General features: G+C 32.9%; 1 protein-coding gene across 1 annotated transcript in view; it reads right to left on the minus strand.

The window, feature by feature from the left end:
• The window catches only part of HERC2 (E3 ubiquitin-protein ligase HERC2), a 191,235-nt gene that overhangs the window by 110,793 nt on the left and 64,214 nt on the right, over positions 1-16,228 (minus strand). Inside the window, 6 exon segments of the mRNA XM_067278755.1 lie at positions 7,012-7,373; positions 7,462-7,598; positions 9,046-9,213; positions 9,290-9,387; positions 11,129-11,324; positions 15,747-15,915. Of these exon segments, the coding sequence (XP_067134856.1) occupies positions 7,012-7,373; positions 7,462-7,598; positions 9,046-9,213; positions 9,290-9,387; positions 11,129-11,324; positions 15,747-15,915 (1,130 nt within the window).

Raw genomic sequence — 16,228 nt, forward strand, 5'->3', positions numbered from 1 at the left:
TGCTGTAAGTATTGTAAAGTACTATTTTTAGTATCTTAGGAAACTGACACTAATTGCGGTCGGTAAAACTTCTGTTAACCTAACGGGTACTTTACGCGAATTCGAGATTAGTTTGCCAGGCCTGGGCTTTTAAGCGTGCACCGAAAAATTAGTACGAATAACGATAAATATCAAGTTAAATCAAAAATTCAAATATATTTAATTAGCAACTAGAACGTACTACGTACAAATGTCAATAATCCAAACAAAATTTATTAACGAAAATCAACGAGTCAACCCGACAATAAACTCAGCTAATTAGCTTAACTTAATATTAATTCCCCTTTGAAAATTCGACAAATCAAATACGTAGAAACTATGAACAAAATCTCTTACTAATTACACGTCTATCCGTCACCTCACTATATGAAGAACCTATTTCCTCAATCCTTTCGATATCGTCAAATCGTCAATCGAATTCCTCTTTAACACCTTGGATCGTCCAATTATCAATCTGGACTTCTATCAGAAAATACTTTGCTTTCGAATTCAGCTCGCTCTCAAAGTCACCTCGATTTGGAAATCACCTCTCTCTCTGAAATTCACCTCTCTCTTCTTCGGTTAACGTATGGGTTTTATACTGTGAGGTGACGTCACACTTCTGCTGAGTTACTCCCCTTATTTACATACTTAGTTGCTAACATTAATTTTCTTTTCTGGTAGCTTTAAGTTTCCGACAAAGCTTATAAACCGTTTACAAAGTATTTATCATAATTTTCTGGGATGTTAAGATGGTTTATCAAGTATTTCTTTACTAGTGAGTATGGGGACTCCACCCTCCATTTTTTTTTCTGCGGACCGTTTACTTCCGCTGGGCAGCGCAAGTGCACAAGATGTTTCCTACAGCGCTTATTTCTCCATGAGTTGTTTTATCTTCTTTTTTTCGTTACTAACAAGAGAGTGGTGGGGAACCTTCGTCCTAAATAAACATAAGCCCCAAACAAAATATAATAAAACGGAAAAATAATAATAAAATAAAAATAACGCTCGGACTCAGTTCCTTACAGTATTACATAAAGCCTTAGTTTTGTGCACAAAGTTTTTAAGTCCTTGCCACACTTCCTTGTTATTGAAGATATCTTTGGGGTCAGGTGGCCAATTTAGTCCATTTCTGATACACTTTCTTATGAGGGAAAGTCTCTCATTTTCGTATTTTGGACAGTAGTAAAGGAGGTGATCCGAATCGCCCTCACTTGTATTATCACAATCACACGTGCTTGTTGTTTGCATGCCAAAACGGTTGAGGTATGCGGCAAAGTTGCCATGCCCCATGAGGCACTGTGTCGTCTCGGCGTCTGGGGTATAGTGTCAGGTAGTGAGACGTGAGTTTACGAATGGAATAAAAGCGTATGTCTTCCTTCCTGTTTGCACCGTATCCCATTCCTGTTGCCACATGTTGTTTCCTAGTTTTGTGAGTTGGTTTTTGAGCCAAGTCCGAGGTATTTTCGTGAAGGTTGGTTCACCATTTAGCTGGCATGCCTTTTTTGCTAATTTATCTGCGAGGTCATTCCCAGAATGTCCTTGGTGAGCGGGTATCCAGTTAAAATGAATTTTTCTGATTCTCCCCAATTCGTTTGCTGCTTTGATGAGGTCGAGTGAGAGGCCTGTATGCTTTTTCCTGCTCTTAAGGATGTTCAAAGATGTTTGACTGTCTGTATAGAATTCTATAGAGCCTTTATACATATGAATGTTGTCCTAAATGTGCTTAATTGCTTTAACTATCGCCCACTGCTCCACTTGAACGTTCATACAATGTGGGGCCATTTTAAGGTAAGCCTGGAATCTCGCCTTACCCTCTCTGTTCATTACCACTATTCCTGAACCTGTGCCTTTCTCACTTCTCGACCCATCCGTGAATATTCTCTATGTCACTCCAATATTAGTAGTCTGCTTGAAGGTAAGGTTGAGTGTGTAATTTTGCTCATCATGTGGATGGCTGTAGTTTTCTGTTGACATTGTCGTTATGTCCAGTCCATGGTTTTGAATGTAGTTTGTGATGTCCAATATTCCTCTGTCAGTGTCTTCCTTATCCTTATTGGGAACATTTTTGCTGGTCTGTGTCATGTTAATGCCTTTAGTAATAAGCCATCGCCAGGCCGTGGCTCTGCCCTCAACATGAATGGGTAAGATACCAGCCAGCACTAACAGGGCACTGGTGGGTGCCATCCGGTATGCCTTGCAGATTTGAATAGCAAATTTCCTCTGTGCCAAGAAAAGTCGTCGTCTTACATGTGTTTTATCCAATGCCTCATGCCACACTGGAATGGCATACAGTACTGCCGGTTCCGTGGCAGCTTTATATATGATTTTTCTGTTTCTGGAGTTTACGCCTGTTATCCATTTTAGGGCGTGTGCCTGTTGAATGGATTTTTGACAGATCATTGTGACATGGTGTTGCCAGTTTAGTCTCTCATCGAAAAATATGCCTAGATACTTCAGCTCTCATTCCACTTTTACTTTTTTGTCTCCTATGTATATGCATATTGTCCATTGTAGCAGACTACCTTTATTTGGTCTAGTGCCTACGAGCGCTCGACATTTATCATAATTAATTGGCTGCTTGTTCTTATGGCTCCATTCGTAAATATATTGTAGATGATTATTCATTTGTTCTGCCAATCTGTCACAATTTCTATGTGCTACCATTAGTAGCAAGTCATTGGCAAAGGCTTGTAGCGTTTCATCTTCGGTGGAGTCGAATGAATTAAGGATGTCGTCAAACACCAGGTTCCAGAGCCTGGGTCCACATCTGGAACCTTGGGGGCACCCTCTGTCAATCTGTCTACTGATGTTAATATTTCCAGATTGAAAAACAACTTTCCTATTTGTTAAGTAACTTTGGGTGAGGTTGTATATATTCATTGGACATTTAGTTTCCTTCAGTCTGCTAAGGACCTTCAGCCACCATAGGTGGTCGACGGCCTCACAGAAATCAATGCTGACTATAACTGCACGTTTGTTTTTTTCTCATGCACTCTTAATAAAACTCTTGACCTGCATAGCCGCATCTGTTGTTGACTTGCCCTGTCTGAACCCCTATTGGTTCGGGGTCATCTGATTACTATGGTAATCAGATGAGCCCAATTAATCCTGTTGATCAACATATCTGTCTAGGGTCTTCCCCAAAACTGGGAGAAGACTAATCGATCTGTATTGGCCTGGCACACTTGGGTTATCCTCTTTTGGGATAAGCTTTATATTGCGAACTTTCCAACTGCTGGGAAATAAGCCCAGTTCCAAGGACTTGTTAAATAGGTGTACCAGCAATAGTGGTATTGCTTTGAAGACTTCCCTTGCTATCTCTGGTGCTATTCTGTCTAGTCCCAGTGCCTTCTTGTTAGTTAGGGACATAACGGCTTTCTCTACCTCGTGGAAGGAGAAAGGTCTGTCATTACTATTGTTAAAGTAGTTCCTACATTCTGAACAAATGTTTTGACGGTATGGTGTGTCAGCCTCCACGAGGTCCAAACGGAAGTGATTAGTTGATAATGTCTGTAATATTTTGTTCGATAGTTGGTATTCTTTCGTTGTCAAGCTGTTCCGTTATTGTGATGTCTGGAAGATTTAACCGTGGTCGTTTCTTGAAAATCGTGTAATAGGGCCCCCATGGCCCGTTTCCATTAGCTCTACCACAAAAGTCTCTCCAGGCCTTGGTCCTCACTCTGTTGATTTGTTTTTTGTAGTCTTTTAACATGGTCTTGTATGTTTGTCTTAGTCTGTGTTTTTCCTCTTCGTTATTTCTTCTGGTCATTCTCCTATGGGTTTTTGTAATCTCTTTCTTTTGAGCTGTTAAATCGTCGGTCCACCATGGGGTCTTCCTTCGTTTAGTTGTTTTGGTCCTGGTAGCTTTATCTCTTGCCGTCTGTATGCCTTTTTGTGACGAAATCAGTGTAATTGTCTAGATCTTTCTGTGAGTTAATCGGAGAGAATTCATAGTTCCTCCACTGTTGACTAAAGGTTTCCTGGAAGAGTTCCCAGTTAGTAAGCTTCCCCTAAAAATTGGCTTGGTGGGCAGGGATGTTAATATTGGAAACCTCTGTCACGATGTACCTGTGGTCACTTGCTGATGGTATTAGTATTGTCTCACAGTTCATTATGCAGTGGCCTAGTTCCACAGATACCAGCCAGACGTTGGTCCAGCCTTCCGCATATGGGGTGTGGTATGTAGGAAGTGTGGACATGTTTGTCGATATCAGGTCATTTGAGTCCATTAAATCGGCTATGAGCCTTTCCTTTCCTTTCTTTTCCTTTCGCTTGTTTGATATGAAGATTATAGCCTTTGCGGCTCTTTCTCCGACCGACGTTGCCAGTTGCTAAGCGAAACGACCAGTGAGGCAAATGTAGCGCTCCAGCGCCGCCACATGGTGACTAGGAGTGATGGAGGCCGGCGGCCAGTAGATAGGCATCAGCATGCGCACCAGAGACATGTTTAGGGTCATCGTGTTGCCTAGGTCCTTGCAGGCTAAGGCATATTTAGGGCAGTGTAGCCAGTAATGAAGAGTAGTTTCCGCTGCGCCACAATGGGGGCACTCCGGAGAGTCGTGAAGGTGTCGTGAGTAAAGGAAGGCATTTAGCGTGGCCGTCTCGGTCCGGAGCCGGGCCAAGAGCGTCTCCGCGTGGCGAGACGACGCGCAACGGTAGTTCCAGGAGGCGAACGGGCGAAGATGGTCTCGGCCTTTGTTGCGGTGCGCCGCTGACCAGGCATCCGTCAGGGTGGCGATGGTGGTGTCCCGTATGGCCCGGGTGAAGTCCCGTGGCGTGAGGGGTTTCCAGATGGATCCACTGAACGGGTCGCGGCGGGCCGCTTTGTCGGCTGCCTCGTTAATTGGAATGTTGGTATGGCCCGGTGTCCAAGCGATGATGAAGGGCGCCGTGTGGGTGCAGACGATAGCCGCGAGATCGATGATAATGGGTGGTGAAGAGAACGAGACGTTGGCCATAGCTTGGATGACCGAGCGGCCCCTCCTATCCTCTTTGTTGTGATACCAAATAGCAAATTTAGCATTAATGTCACCTGTGATAATGATGTTATTTTTATCGATTTTCTTTATAACGTTTGCTAGTTCACATACACAGCTTTTGTCTTCGTCATCAGGAGGAAAGTACACACTCATGATGAAAATGGGGTTGTCCTGATGTATTACTGCAGTGCAAATTCTGTTTGAGCATAGCTGAGGTATTAATGCTACATTCAGATTAGAGTTACATACCACTATACCGCTATTTGGCCTGGTTTTACTATGTCCAGCCAGCACCCCCCAGTTTCTGAACCTAACGATCTTATTGTCTATTGTATATGGTTCTTGAATCATTATGATATCACTATCCACATCATTAGCTGTTTTAATTAACAGAGAGCTGGCTGCCTTGCACTTCTGCACATTTATTTGCAGAATTCTGAGTTTTATGGTCTTCTGTCTTTGGTCTGTGTTACTTTCTTCTCTAGTCGATAGTCTGTCATTGTTGCAGTTCAGAGTGGTACTTTCTGTTTGACTACAGGCCATAGTCTGTTTTACTGATCGTTTGTTGTTTCAGACGTTGAAGTATAGTGCAATTCGTGCTGTATGCGTTTATGATGGATCGGTTTTTGCATGTTTTCGGAAAGACTCTCATTTGCTTTCTTACAGTTGATGCAGACTGGGTTCTTGTGCCTACGGTCACATTCCTTGAAACTGTGATTTTTCGTACAATGACTACACCTTTGCCTGTCTGTACAGTCCCTCGCATAATGGTCAAAACCACAGCATTGGAAACACCTCACAACAGGAATGAAATCATCCACATATACAGTACTCCATGACATTGAGATATGTCTATGATGGATTAGCACATTCCGAACAGGTGGGCTTACAGTTAGAACTACGTGCCGGCAGTTCTCTCTAATTTTGCCGTGGCTGAGGATAGTACTGATCTTGCACATTGGAATGTATTAGAACAATATCATCTGCATATGCAATAATATTAACTTTGGGCATAGCTTCAAATAGGTCATTCAAGTAAATATTGAAAAGCAATGGTGCTAGTACTGATCCCTGGAGAATCCCAGTTTTAGATAAAAAACCAATTGAGCATACATTATAGACTTTTACATGATATTTAGTTTGATAAATATGACATTATCCATTGTAAAGGAGCTCCTCTTAGACCAATGTTAAAGAGTTTTCTTTCAAGAATCCAGAGGTCCACACTGTCAAAAGCTTTGGATATATCTAAAAATAATACTATAACTAAAAGAAATTTATCTAATAGAAAAAATAAAATAAAATAATCCAATTGTATTATAGTATTTAAATACATTTTAAAAGATACTTCAAAAAGTTTGGACTTGTTAAAAGTAACTAAAACTTTTACGTAAAATTTTTTATCGCAAAAACTATCAGCAAAAGAGCTGTTTTTACGATTCTATATATTTAAAATACACATCTAAAAAATATACAGATTTTTCAACATGTCTGAACTGAAACATTAATCCATAAATCATTAATAATTTGAGTCAATTATTCTATTATTAGAATTTGTTTAAATGTTTAAGTTTGCATACATCTTGAGCAGATAGAAGAATGCCAATCAGAAAATCATTCTTATTGTTTCAAAAAATATTGTTATCATGGTGCATATAATATTTTCCTTCACATTCAGAGAAGAGAACAAATTAAAAAAGAAATTAATAAGAAAAATCTGAAAGGAATTTGAGAACAAACAGAAAAATGAGGACATTTAATAAAGAAATTTGTATAGCAAAATTTTATAGTTTTTCTTTTTATTTTTCATGTAATTAGAATCATTAAGTTCTTGTTTGTATGTATGTATGTATAAGAAGGATAAATATATTTTTATTGCCAAAATAGTCATTCTTCCATAAACTACAACAATATAGCAATAGTATCAATATAGTCTATGAAATAAGTATACTGTATAATAAATAGTTTATATATTATACATTGATACATACATAAACATATGCATACTTACCAAGTAATCTCATTAATGTTTGTAGTAGAGCTAAAACACCAGAATTCAATAGCATGCTAATTTCTTCAGCATGATGATCTCCTACTAATGTTCCCATAATTGTTAATAGAAATCGAGCAGATCGAAGTAATCCAACGGTAATTCCTCCTGTTTCAATTTTTCTGCACTGTTTAAATTTTGTTTGCTTCTGTTTCACATTTGATTCTTGAATATATGAATTACAGTATGCTTCTGTATTTAAGACTAAAGTTTTTAATTCTTGTATAATCCATCTGGCAAAATTTCCATAAGTTAATTCTAACATTACTCTATCATAAGGTGGAATTAGGCTCACATTTTCTAAGCAGTGAGGTAAAGTTTCACTAAAATAAATATTTATTTTTATTAAAACTTCTGTAAAATATAAGTTTAATTTATAATTTTAATATTAAAAGAATTCTAAGAACTTACCATTTCATTCCACCAACTTTAATAAGTCCTAGCCATCCATTTAGTAAAAAATATTTTATAGAAGGAATTAAATGATCTTGATTCAATAATTCCAGTATTGATTCAATGCCTTTCTGCCTGAATTTTGCTCTTTCCATCTAAAATAAATGATTAATTTTTCATATTATAATTCTTCCATCAGTTTTCTAAAAATAAATATATTTAACTATGTACAAAATACACTATCTGCTGCTTTACCAAAGACTGTAACAACATTTGCATCAATTCTCAAGCACTTTCAGGCTTTTCAGTCCACTGTTATCATCAGTAAAAGGTATATTCATAAATACTGCATAAATACAAGGTTGAATAATAAACATTTTCTAGAATCAAAGAGCATCCATTTCTGCTGGAAAGTCTTAGAAGAATGGCAACACCATATAGAAAAATGTTTTAAATTAAATAGAACATATGTCAAAAAATAACGTGCTAAATCAATTTGCTGTCTTTTTCTTTACATTTTCAGAAAATCTTTGAAAATCCTGCATGCAATTTTCTTCCCAAGAAATTACTGTAAGTGAATTAAATCAGATATTTAATTCACTTACAGTACTTAATTAGTTAAATTCCAAATAAATAAATAAAACAATCTAATGTAGTTATTTAGCCTCAAATAGAGAATGCAAATTTTTCATTAGAGAAATGATTATTTAATGATACAATAAGTAATTGTATAGTTTCTAAGATTAAAGAAATAAATTGTATAAAAATAAATATTTTAAAAAATAATGAAAAAACCATCAATTTAAAATTTATTATTGAAAGCTAAGGTCAAAGCAGAGTTTGAAAGTTACAATCAAATAGTTCATGCACACAAAATTTTATGTATGTCTTTGTAATTTTTTATTTTAATGATCTTATGAATGTCTTTATTTTAATGATGTATAAATAAATAAAATAACAATTAAACTGTTTACTAGTACAGTAGAACATCAATTATCCGACTTAATTGGGGACTGGGGTTGGTCGGATAACTGAAAAGTATGAAAAAATACATTATTAGTATAGTGCAGGGATAGCGAACCTTTTTGAGTCCGTGTGCCATATTGTAAGCATACTTAGCGTTAATGCATGGCAATGTCTTAGACTTCGAATAATGATATTTAAAGAAATTAAACGAATATGCTTTAATTCGAATAAATGTAAAAAATCTGATTGAAAAAAAGGTGATCAGGTGATAAACAGAAAGGATGATTGAAAAAGACAGAAATCATATGATACATTACGTGCCAGATGATTTCTCTTACGTGCCATAGGTTCACCATCCCTGGTATAGTGTATTAGGCCTGGTTTAAATACTAGCCTCCCTTTCATGGTCGAGCCATGCTGCCAGCTAAAACATGCAAAAATTTAACAAAAATAATATTAAAGTAGCCAAGACATAACCAAATATTGTAGCGCCACATCACTAGCGGACATTTGAATTTGCCGACTAAAACGCAGTCGGTTAATCAGGGTCGGATAATCAATGCTTTACTGTAGTTGTAAATCCTTTATTTACTTTTTATTTTTATGAAGACCTCTAAATAAAATTTTTGTACTTACCTGACAGTATAATGCCTTACGTAGAATTTCAATGTCTACATTATCATCTTGTAAGACAAATTCCACAACTTGATGGGCAAGTGTTTCCAGATCATTTGTAGTACATAATCCATTTTCTAAACAATTTCCATCTTTATGACAGTTTATATTTTTAAAAGAAGGCTGATACTTTAAATAAAAATGTATTTTTATAACAACATATAAGAAAAATATAAAATTGATGTATGTAAGAAAATATAAATACTTTAATTTTTCGAAGACCCTGCTGCAATTCTACATTTTCTGTCTCTTCATGATGATCTTTATTTTTTACTCCCATACCATCTGATTTACTCTTTGACACTAAACATATATACATTAATATTAAATCTTTAGATAATTTATTATAAATTTTAATTAATTTTTCAATTTTAAGATGCAATTGGTTCTAAAAAACATCATGATTTCTAAATTAAAATTTAAGGTGTTTTTTTATAGAATGCATTGTGATTTAACAGAAACAGCCACAAGAAATTTCTCATCCAGGCTGCTTAAGAAAAGCAACGATGCATTGTAGCATTTTCAAAAGACATTATGATACAAAATTTGTTTTGGGACTGTTAAAAAAATGACCATGTGTTCTGGGATTATCAACATACCACATGTGTTGTTACAGAAACATAAAGCATCTTACCCTCATTCAGGAAGAAGAGTGTAATCAATTCAGTCAACTAATTTATTCATCCAACATCTGGGCTTTATCATTCACGTATCAAAGAACTACTTGAGTGGTTCCATGTTTGCAATGGGTTCACAACTGCTGACGACAATTTCATCAATGTACAAAATATGCGCAAGTTTGTTATCTTTTCAGTCATTCTCTAATATAAAGCCTGAAAGAAGCAGGGTTTTGTAAGCTGTAACTGGGAGAGGTACTGCATCAATAAAAGTGCAGACGAAGTGCTTTCTAAATATTTTAAGTATCATTCTAACAGTTTCTGAAAAATTAATATTTTCAACCTTTTTCAGTGGCTTGCCTCAGGTTATCAAACAAAATTTATTTTCTAGTTTTTTCGTTCTTTTTTGTTCAATAACTTGAGGCAGGCTGCTAAAGAATGCTGAAAATGTAAAAACAAAAAGTAAAAACACACTGAGTGCAGCATTAACAGTTTTTTATTTTTGCTTGTGCTTTCAATGAACTTATGTTCATCATCTTCAGGCAAACGAAATTTAAAAATAAAACACATTCTAATTCATTTCTTCACCTGAAGATGATGAACATAAATTCATTGAAAGTGCAATTAAAAATAAAAAAAACTGTTAATGCCACACTCAGTGTGTTTTTACTTTCTTTTTATGTGATATTTGACATGAGGTTCAAGCTGTATTAGGCTGAAAATGTTTGTTTTGTAATAAAAATTTGCTAGAAAAAGTGAGAAAGGTGATCTATTGTGGCTTAAGAAATGACAGTGACACATTATGGTCATTTTTTTATCATCCCCAACACAAACTTTGCATTACGTTGTTTTGGGTCTTTATAATCAGCAGGATGAGAAATTTCTTGTTGTGACTGTTTCTGTAAAGCTATATGTTCTTGTCACTTTTTCCACTCATTGAGCATTTTCAATCTTTGAACCTAACATATCTATCTTAGAATCAAGGAAATATTTTCTAAACTATTTTCCTGATATATATAAATAAAAATAAACCAAATATTTACAAAATTTTCAAAATCTTAAGACTAGGTAAATTAAGCTCAATTTTAAAATAAAATAATATAGAAAAAGGTTTAAATTTATGTAATTAAATATATGTTTAATTAAATTATAATTCCTAATTAATAAACATAAATCATGTAATAAATTTTATTATTATTATAATTAAAAGTTACATTAAATATTCCCTAACAAATGTTAATTTCTTAATTTTAATTACAATAAAGTATAAAATTTATATGGTTAAATTATCTGGCTTAAATTTATATATGTAACTTGGTTTATTTGTTACAATCAACTTTAAATGTTTAAAGCGCTTACAAGTAATTTGTACTGTAATACATTTTATTTTATCACAATAAAACTACAAGAATTTTATAATTATCAACCTTTAGACACTTTCCGATCTTTTATTAAGTGATTCGTAATATGTTTCCATTTTGGTACTGTATTCAAAATTTTGAGTTTGGCCAAAGCTTGTACTTCAATACTTGTCGCAGGTCTTAGTTCATAAAACAGAAATCTACATCGTTCAAATACTGGTAAACATACTTCTTTATAAGAGCCATTAAGGTCTTGGCGAGCCTAAATTAGTATAAAGAAAATCATTATTGCGTTAAAAGTTCTCTTACGTCAGTATAAAAAAAATTTTCTAGATTTAGAACACAAAATTAAATCACAAGTATCAACATCTAAAAACATGATAGTTATACATTAAAGGGAAACAACTGCCAAATTATATCGAGCTATATTTCTGCTACTATTAATATTATTAGTAATATAGTCCAATATAATCCAGCAATCATTTGATTTTAATATTAAATCACAAGTAAAAACAAAATTGTTTTAATAGTGTAAAACAATTTTGCACTTACAAAAGCTTGAAAAAAGTTTTAAATGTCTTTGATTACAGTAAAGGTTTATTAATCTGACACCTAATAATCCGGAATGTTCAGTAATCCATCTCCTTCTGAAAAGTGAACAATAATCTGGAAGTGTCTGATAAAAATCTAACATGATAGTACACCACAAATTAAAATTTGTTTGGACAGATAGTATGCTAGAGACCACAGATAACAATGTGTTCATTAACAATTTTGCAGGTTTTTCCATTCAATTTTAACAAAGTATATGTACTGTGATGTCTTCAGATTGATTAAAGTGCATGTGTAAACAAATTGGAAGCATGCAGCAGCATGCATTGGTACAAAATGTACAGCAATGTCTGTAATGTTCAGATCACATATTACATATTAAATTTTGCAAAAATACAAAAACATCTAGTAATCCAGAATTACTCAATTATACATAACCTTGAATAGCAGCAAAAATATTTACTCAATTAAAAAACTCAATGTTTTCAATCATTTTTTTTAATGATCTTTAGGTTGATTTTTCAAAAATCATTGTAAATGAATGTAAATTTTCAATTTTTTGAAAAACAAACCTGATGAAGCCATTAAAAATTATTGAAAACAAGTTTTCCATTATCCAAGAAAAAAAAAAGTTTTCCATTAGTTTTTCCAGTTAAATAAACCTTTCTGCTGCTATTCAAGGTTGTGTATAATTGAGTGATATACTATAACAGTTACTTTACGACTTGTAATTCAGCATTTTTGATAATCCAGCCCTATTCTCGTCCCATAAGTGCTGCATTAACAAAACTTCTATGGTACTGAATAATCATCATCAGGAACAGTTATTCAAAAAGGGAATACAATTACTTATGAAACATTTTTGACTGTTGTTCCCAATGATAATTATTGAGTGATTAAAAGTGCTTTAACTCTTTTCATAAATTATTTTACTCTAGTAAATCATTTTGTTATAACTTTATTATTATAAAATGTTGATCTTATACAAATTTAATTATTAATTTTGTTTATTTTAAGGTTAAGATTTATGTAAATTTATGTTTTTTTCATAATTGTTTACAAAAATATTTATAATTAATTGTAAAAAAAATCTATAAATCTCAGAAAGTATTCATAAAACATAATCAAAATATTTATAGTTAACTTAAAATATTAAGAACTTATCAGGCTTAGTTTAGTTTAAATCAAAGACCAGATGTGAATTAAAAATATTTTGGTTTTATTTTTAAAACCATCTTCAGCAATATTAAATTAAAATTATTATAAGAATTCTTCAATATAACTAGCTTACAAATATTAATTTTAAAGTTATTGTTTGGTTTAAAATAATAATTTACTAATTATTTAATTTACTGAATAACAGAAAAAAATCAAATAACCTAAATGCATCCAAAGGGGGCGTGTACTAGCCGCTGGAGGTACGGGTGAACTTTTAGTGAAGCTTGATAATTCTGTTTTGAGTGAATTGAAAACCCATAAGAAGCCGAAATATGACAATTTTAAAGAAGTGGTTATTTGTGAATAGACTTTCCTTGATTTTAATTGTGTGTTTATTAATAATTGCTGGGATTGAGTCCAATCCAGGCCCTTTCCCTCGATCGCCACAACAAATACGTCAAGAAGATATGCAAAGAAGGGGATGAGGCAGACCTTGCAAGAATAAGCTTAAAGAAAAAGAAAGGCAATTGAGCGATACAACTAGTGAAGATTATTATCAGTTAGAGGATGTTTTTAATAAAAATAGTCCTGGGACCTCGAGAGCTACGAAAATTTACGACTACTTCGAAACTTCAAGAGATTTAGGGCCACAAGTTCAGGAAGAGTCACAATTTACATTGAAAGCAATATACGAGCTAATTCAAGATAAGTTCTCTCTTCTTCATACTGAACTACAAGGAATTAGAGCAGAAGTCATTGCTTTGAAAGAAGAAAATAAATATTTGAATGGAGAATTGTCAAAATTATCCCAAAAAGTAGAAGAATTAGAGGAAATATCTAATAATAATTGCCAATTGAAAGGTATGTTAGAATTTGAAATAGACCAGCTAGCTAACGTGAGAAATAATAATAACATTATAGTTATAAACTTTCCGTTCAACTCGACTGATCATGTAAAAGAAATTAATCAGTTTATAAAAAAGGACTTGGGAATAATTAATAGTCACATAAAAGGAGTGGTTAGATTAACCAACAGTGAAATCAAACCCATAGTGAAAATATTATTGGGGTCCGTATATGATAGGAATCTGATTATTAAGGAATTCTGGAAAAAGAAAGGCGACTTCAATAATAAAGTGAAGGAAAAGATAATAGTTACTTCGGATTTATGCACGAGATCCAGAATAAGAAGAAAAAAATTATTGGCAATAATTAAAGAAGAAAAACACAATGGGAATAGAATTATTATAAAAGATGATTGTTATATTAAAGACAACATAAAATATACATATGATATTAATCTAGATAAAGTAGTCCAATTGAATGATTTTTCGAGAAGGAATTGATCGTCATCTTAGTTCTGATTATGGCTAGATAGAAGAAATAATAGTTAGTTTGAATGTTTAAATGCTAAAACTCTGGTAATAGAAAAATTGAAACAGATTTGGCCTACACTTATTCCTTATGATAATCATTATTAAAGTTTTTTCTAAGTTAGGGGATCGAAAAAATATCAACTATTCCACCAAAGTCATTATATCAAGTACATAATTGATATATTTCTCCTGAATTCTGCCTATCTTAAGATTGTTCTATTCTGTCAAAATCTTGTGTGGTATAATATAATTTCAGAACCTTATATAGCAACTGATATGTTTCAGAATTTTTTACCATTAAATTTCTCCACCTGGCTAAGATTTAATAATAAGAAGATAATTCAATAATAATAATTATTATCTTGCAGTTGGTGCTATTCTAGATGTAGGGGTTTTTATCCCCCAAAAATTATAAGTGTCGTTTTATAGCAAGGCACTAGTGTTACGAAATAGATATAACCTCCGTGCGACGAACAAGACCAACAATGAAACACTAACTAAGCATTTTGTACGTGGAAAAAATTATAATTTGATGATAATTTGTATAATTTAAAAATTTTTTGTAGTTATGTAATGTGATATAATATATCAAATACATACGTTTGCAGTATTGCAAATATATATCAATGTTGAACAAATTAGATATTATTATAAGACGTCAATATTTTATAATTATTAAATAACAAAATCAACTATGTTGGTATCAACTGATTCTCCCCCTTGTAACAGGTATACCCTATTACAATAAACTTTACTTACTTACTTACTTACTTAAATGCATCCAAAGTAGTCATGTTGATTAGAACATAGTAAAAAACAATAAAATGGAAAAATGAAGAATTTTATTAAAAATTTAAGCTAAATATACAGAAGAATATTGACTGCATAGAATAATTTATTATAAAATTCACACAAAATATAACATTAAAATAAAAAGCTGTACTTAACTTTAATTAAAATTATGTACAATTTTGTTTTTGTTATATTTTACATGAATTTTGTAGTAAACTATTTTACTTAATCAATATTCTGGCAGCTTTAAAGACTAACTAAATGTTTACATAATCAATAAATGCATCCAATAAATTCTTTCATAATTAAAATTCAAAATCTACTACTTAATGAGCAATTATTTTACTGTGAAATTGCCATAGTGCTGGACTACAATTTTTAATCATATTTTTAATTTATTCAATTTAAAATATATGTTCTCCAACTCAAATTATTAGTGTCTTGCCCTGTACATCATACTTTTCCCATTAGCAACAGAGTTGTTCCAGTCATTTAACTCCTTTCAGAAGAAAATTTTTGAACTGAAATAATGTGACTTCCAGTGCAAACCAGATGTTCTTATTTAGTTAATTGGGGTCTCATGCCACCAAGCTTTCCATACCTTTCCATACCTGGATTCAATTTTTATCTATCTAACTCTGTTCTCAAGAGTAAGGAAGTAAATACATACAGATGGATGACAGTGGGAATTTATAGGTCTACAATTTTTTCAAATTACAGCCCAATCGAAAACTTCCTTCTTTAATTGACAAAAAAAAATGCCATAAGTTTTCTTTGTTACTTGACCCATAAATATTATATATTACCTTTATTAAACACCATTTGGCCTGCTGAACTATTCTTAAAACATTTTCCAAAATCTTCGGCAATTTATCTAAGTATTCACTACTAGATCCGGCCTCAGAAACTTGTTCCGCAAGTGAGAGACATATATTTCCTAATCTTAAATGTTTCAAAAGTAATGCCAGCAGCAACCTAAAAAAAAGTAATAATTAACTTTATTTATAAATTAATTTTAAATTAAATTTACATATAAAAATTAATACTGACATTTATTAATAAACAAATAACAACATAATGAAATTATATTATTATTATATTATATATATTACAAAAATTTATATAGTATAGCTGCATGTGCATGGAGTTGCTCAAGCTTTTGACAGGATAGGTTTTACGCATTTTTTTAGGCATACCTTATTCACCTAAAACCTGTATTTTTTAAGGAGTTGAAGTATAGCTATGTGTGTCTGATGTTGCTCAGGCTTTAAAGCAGCGGTTCCCAACC

This window comes from Centruroides vittatus, unplaced genomic scaffold (genome assembly GCF_030686945.1).
Source record: "Centruroides vittatus isolate TY-2023 unplaced genomic scaffold, ASM3068694v2 contig_817, whole genome shotgun sequence".
NCBI lineage: Eukaryota > Metazoa > Arthropoda > Arachnida > Scorpiones > Buthidae > Centruroides > Centruroides vittatus.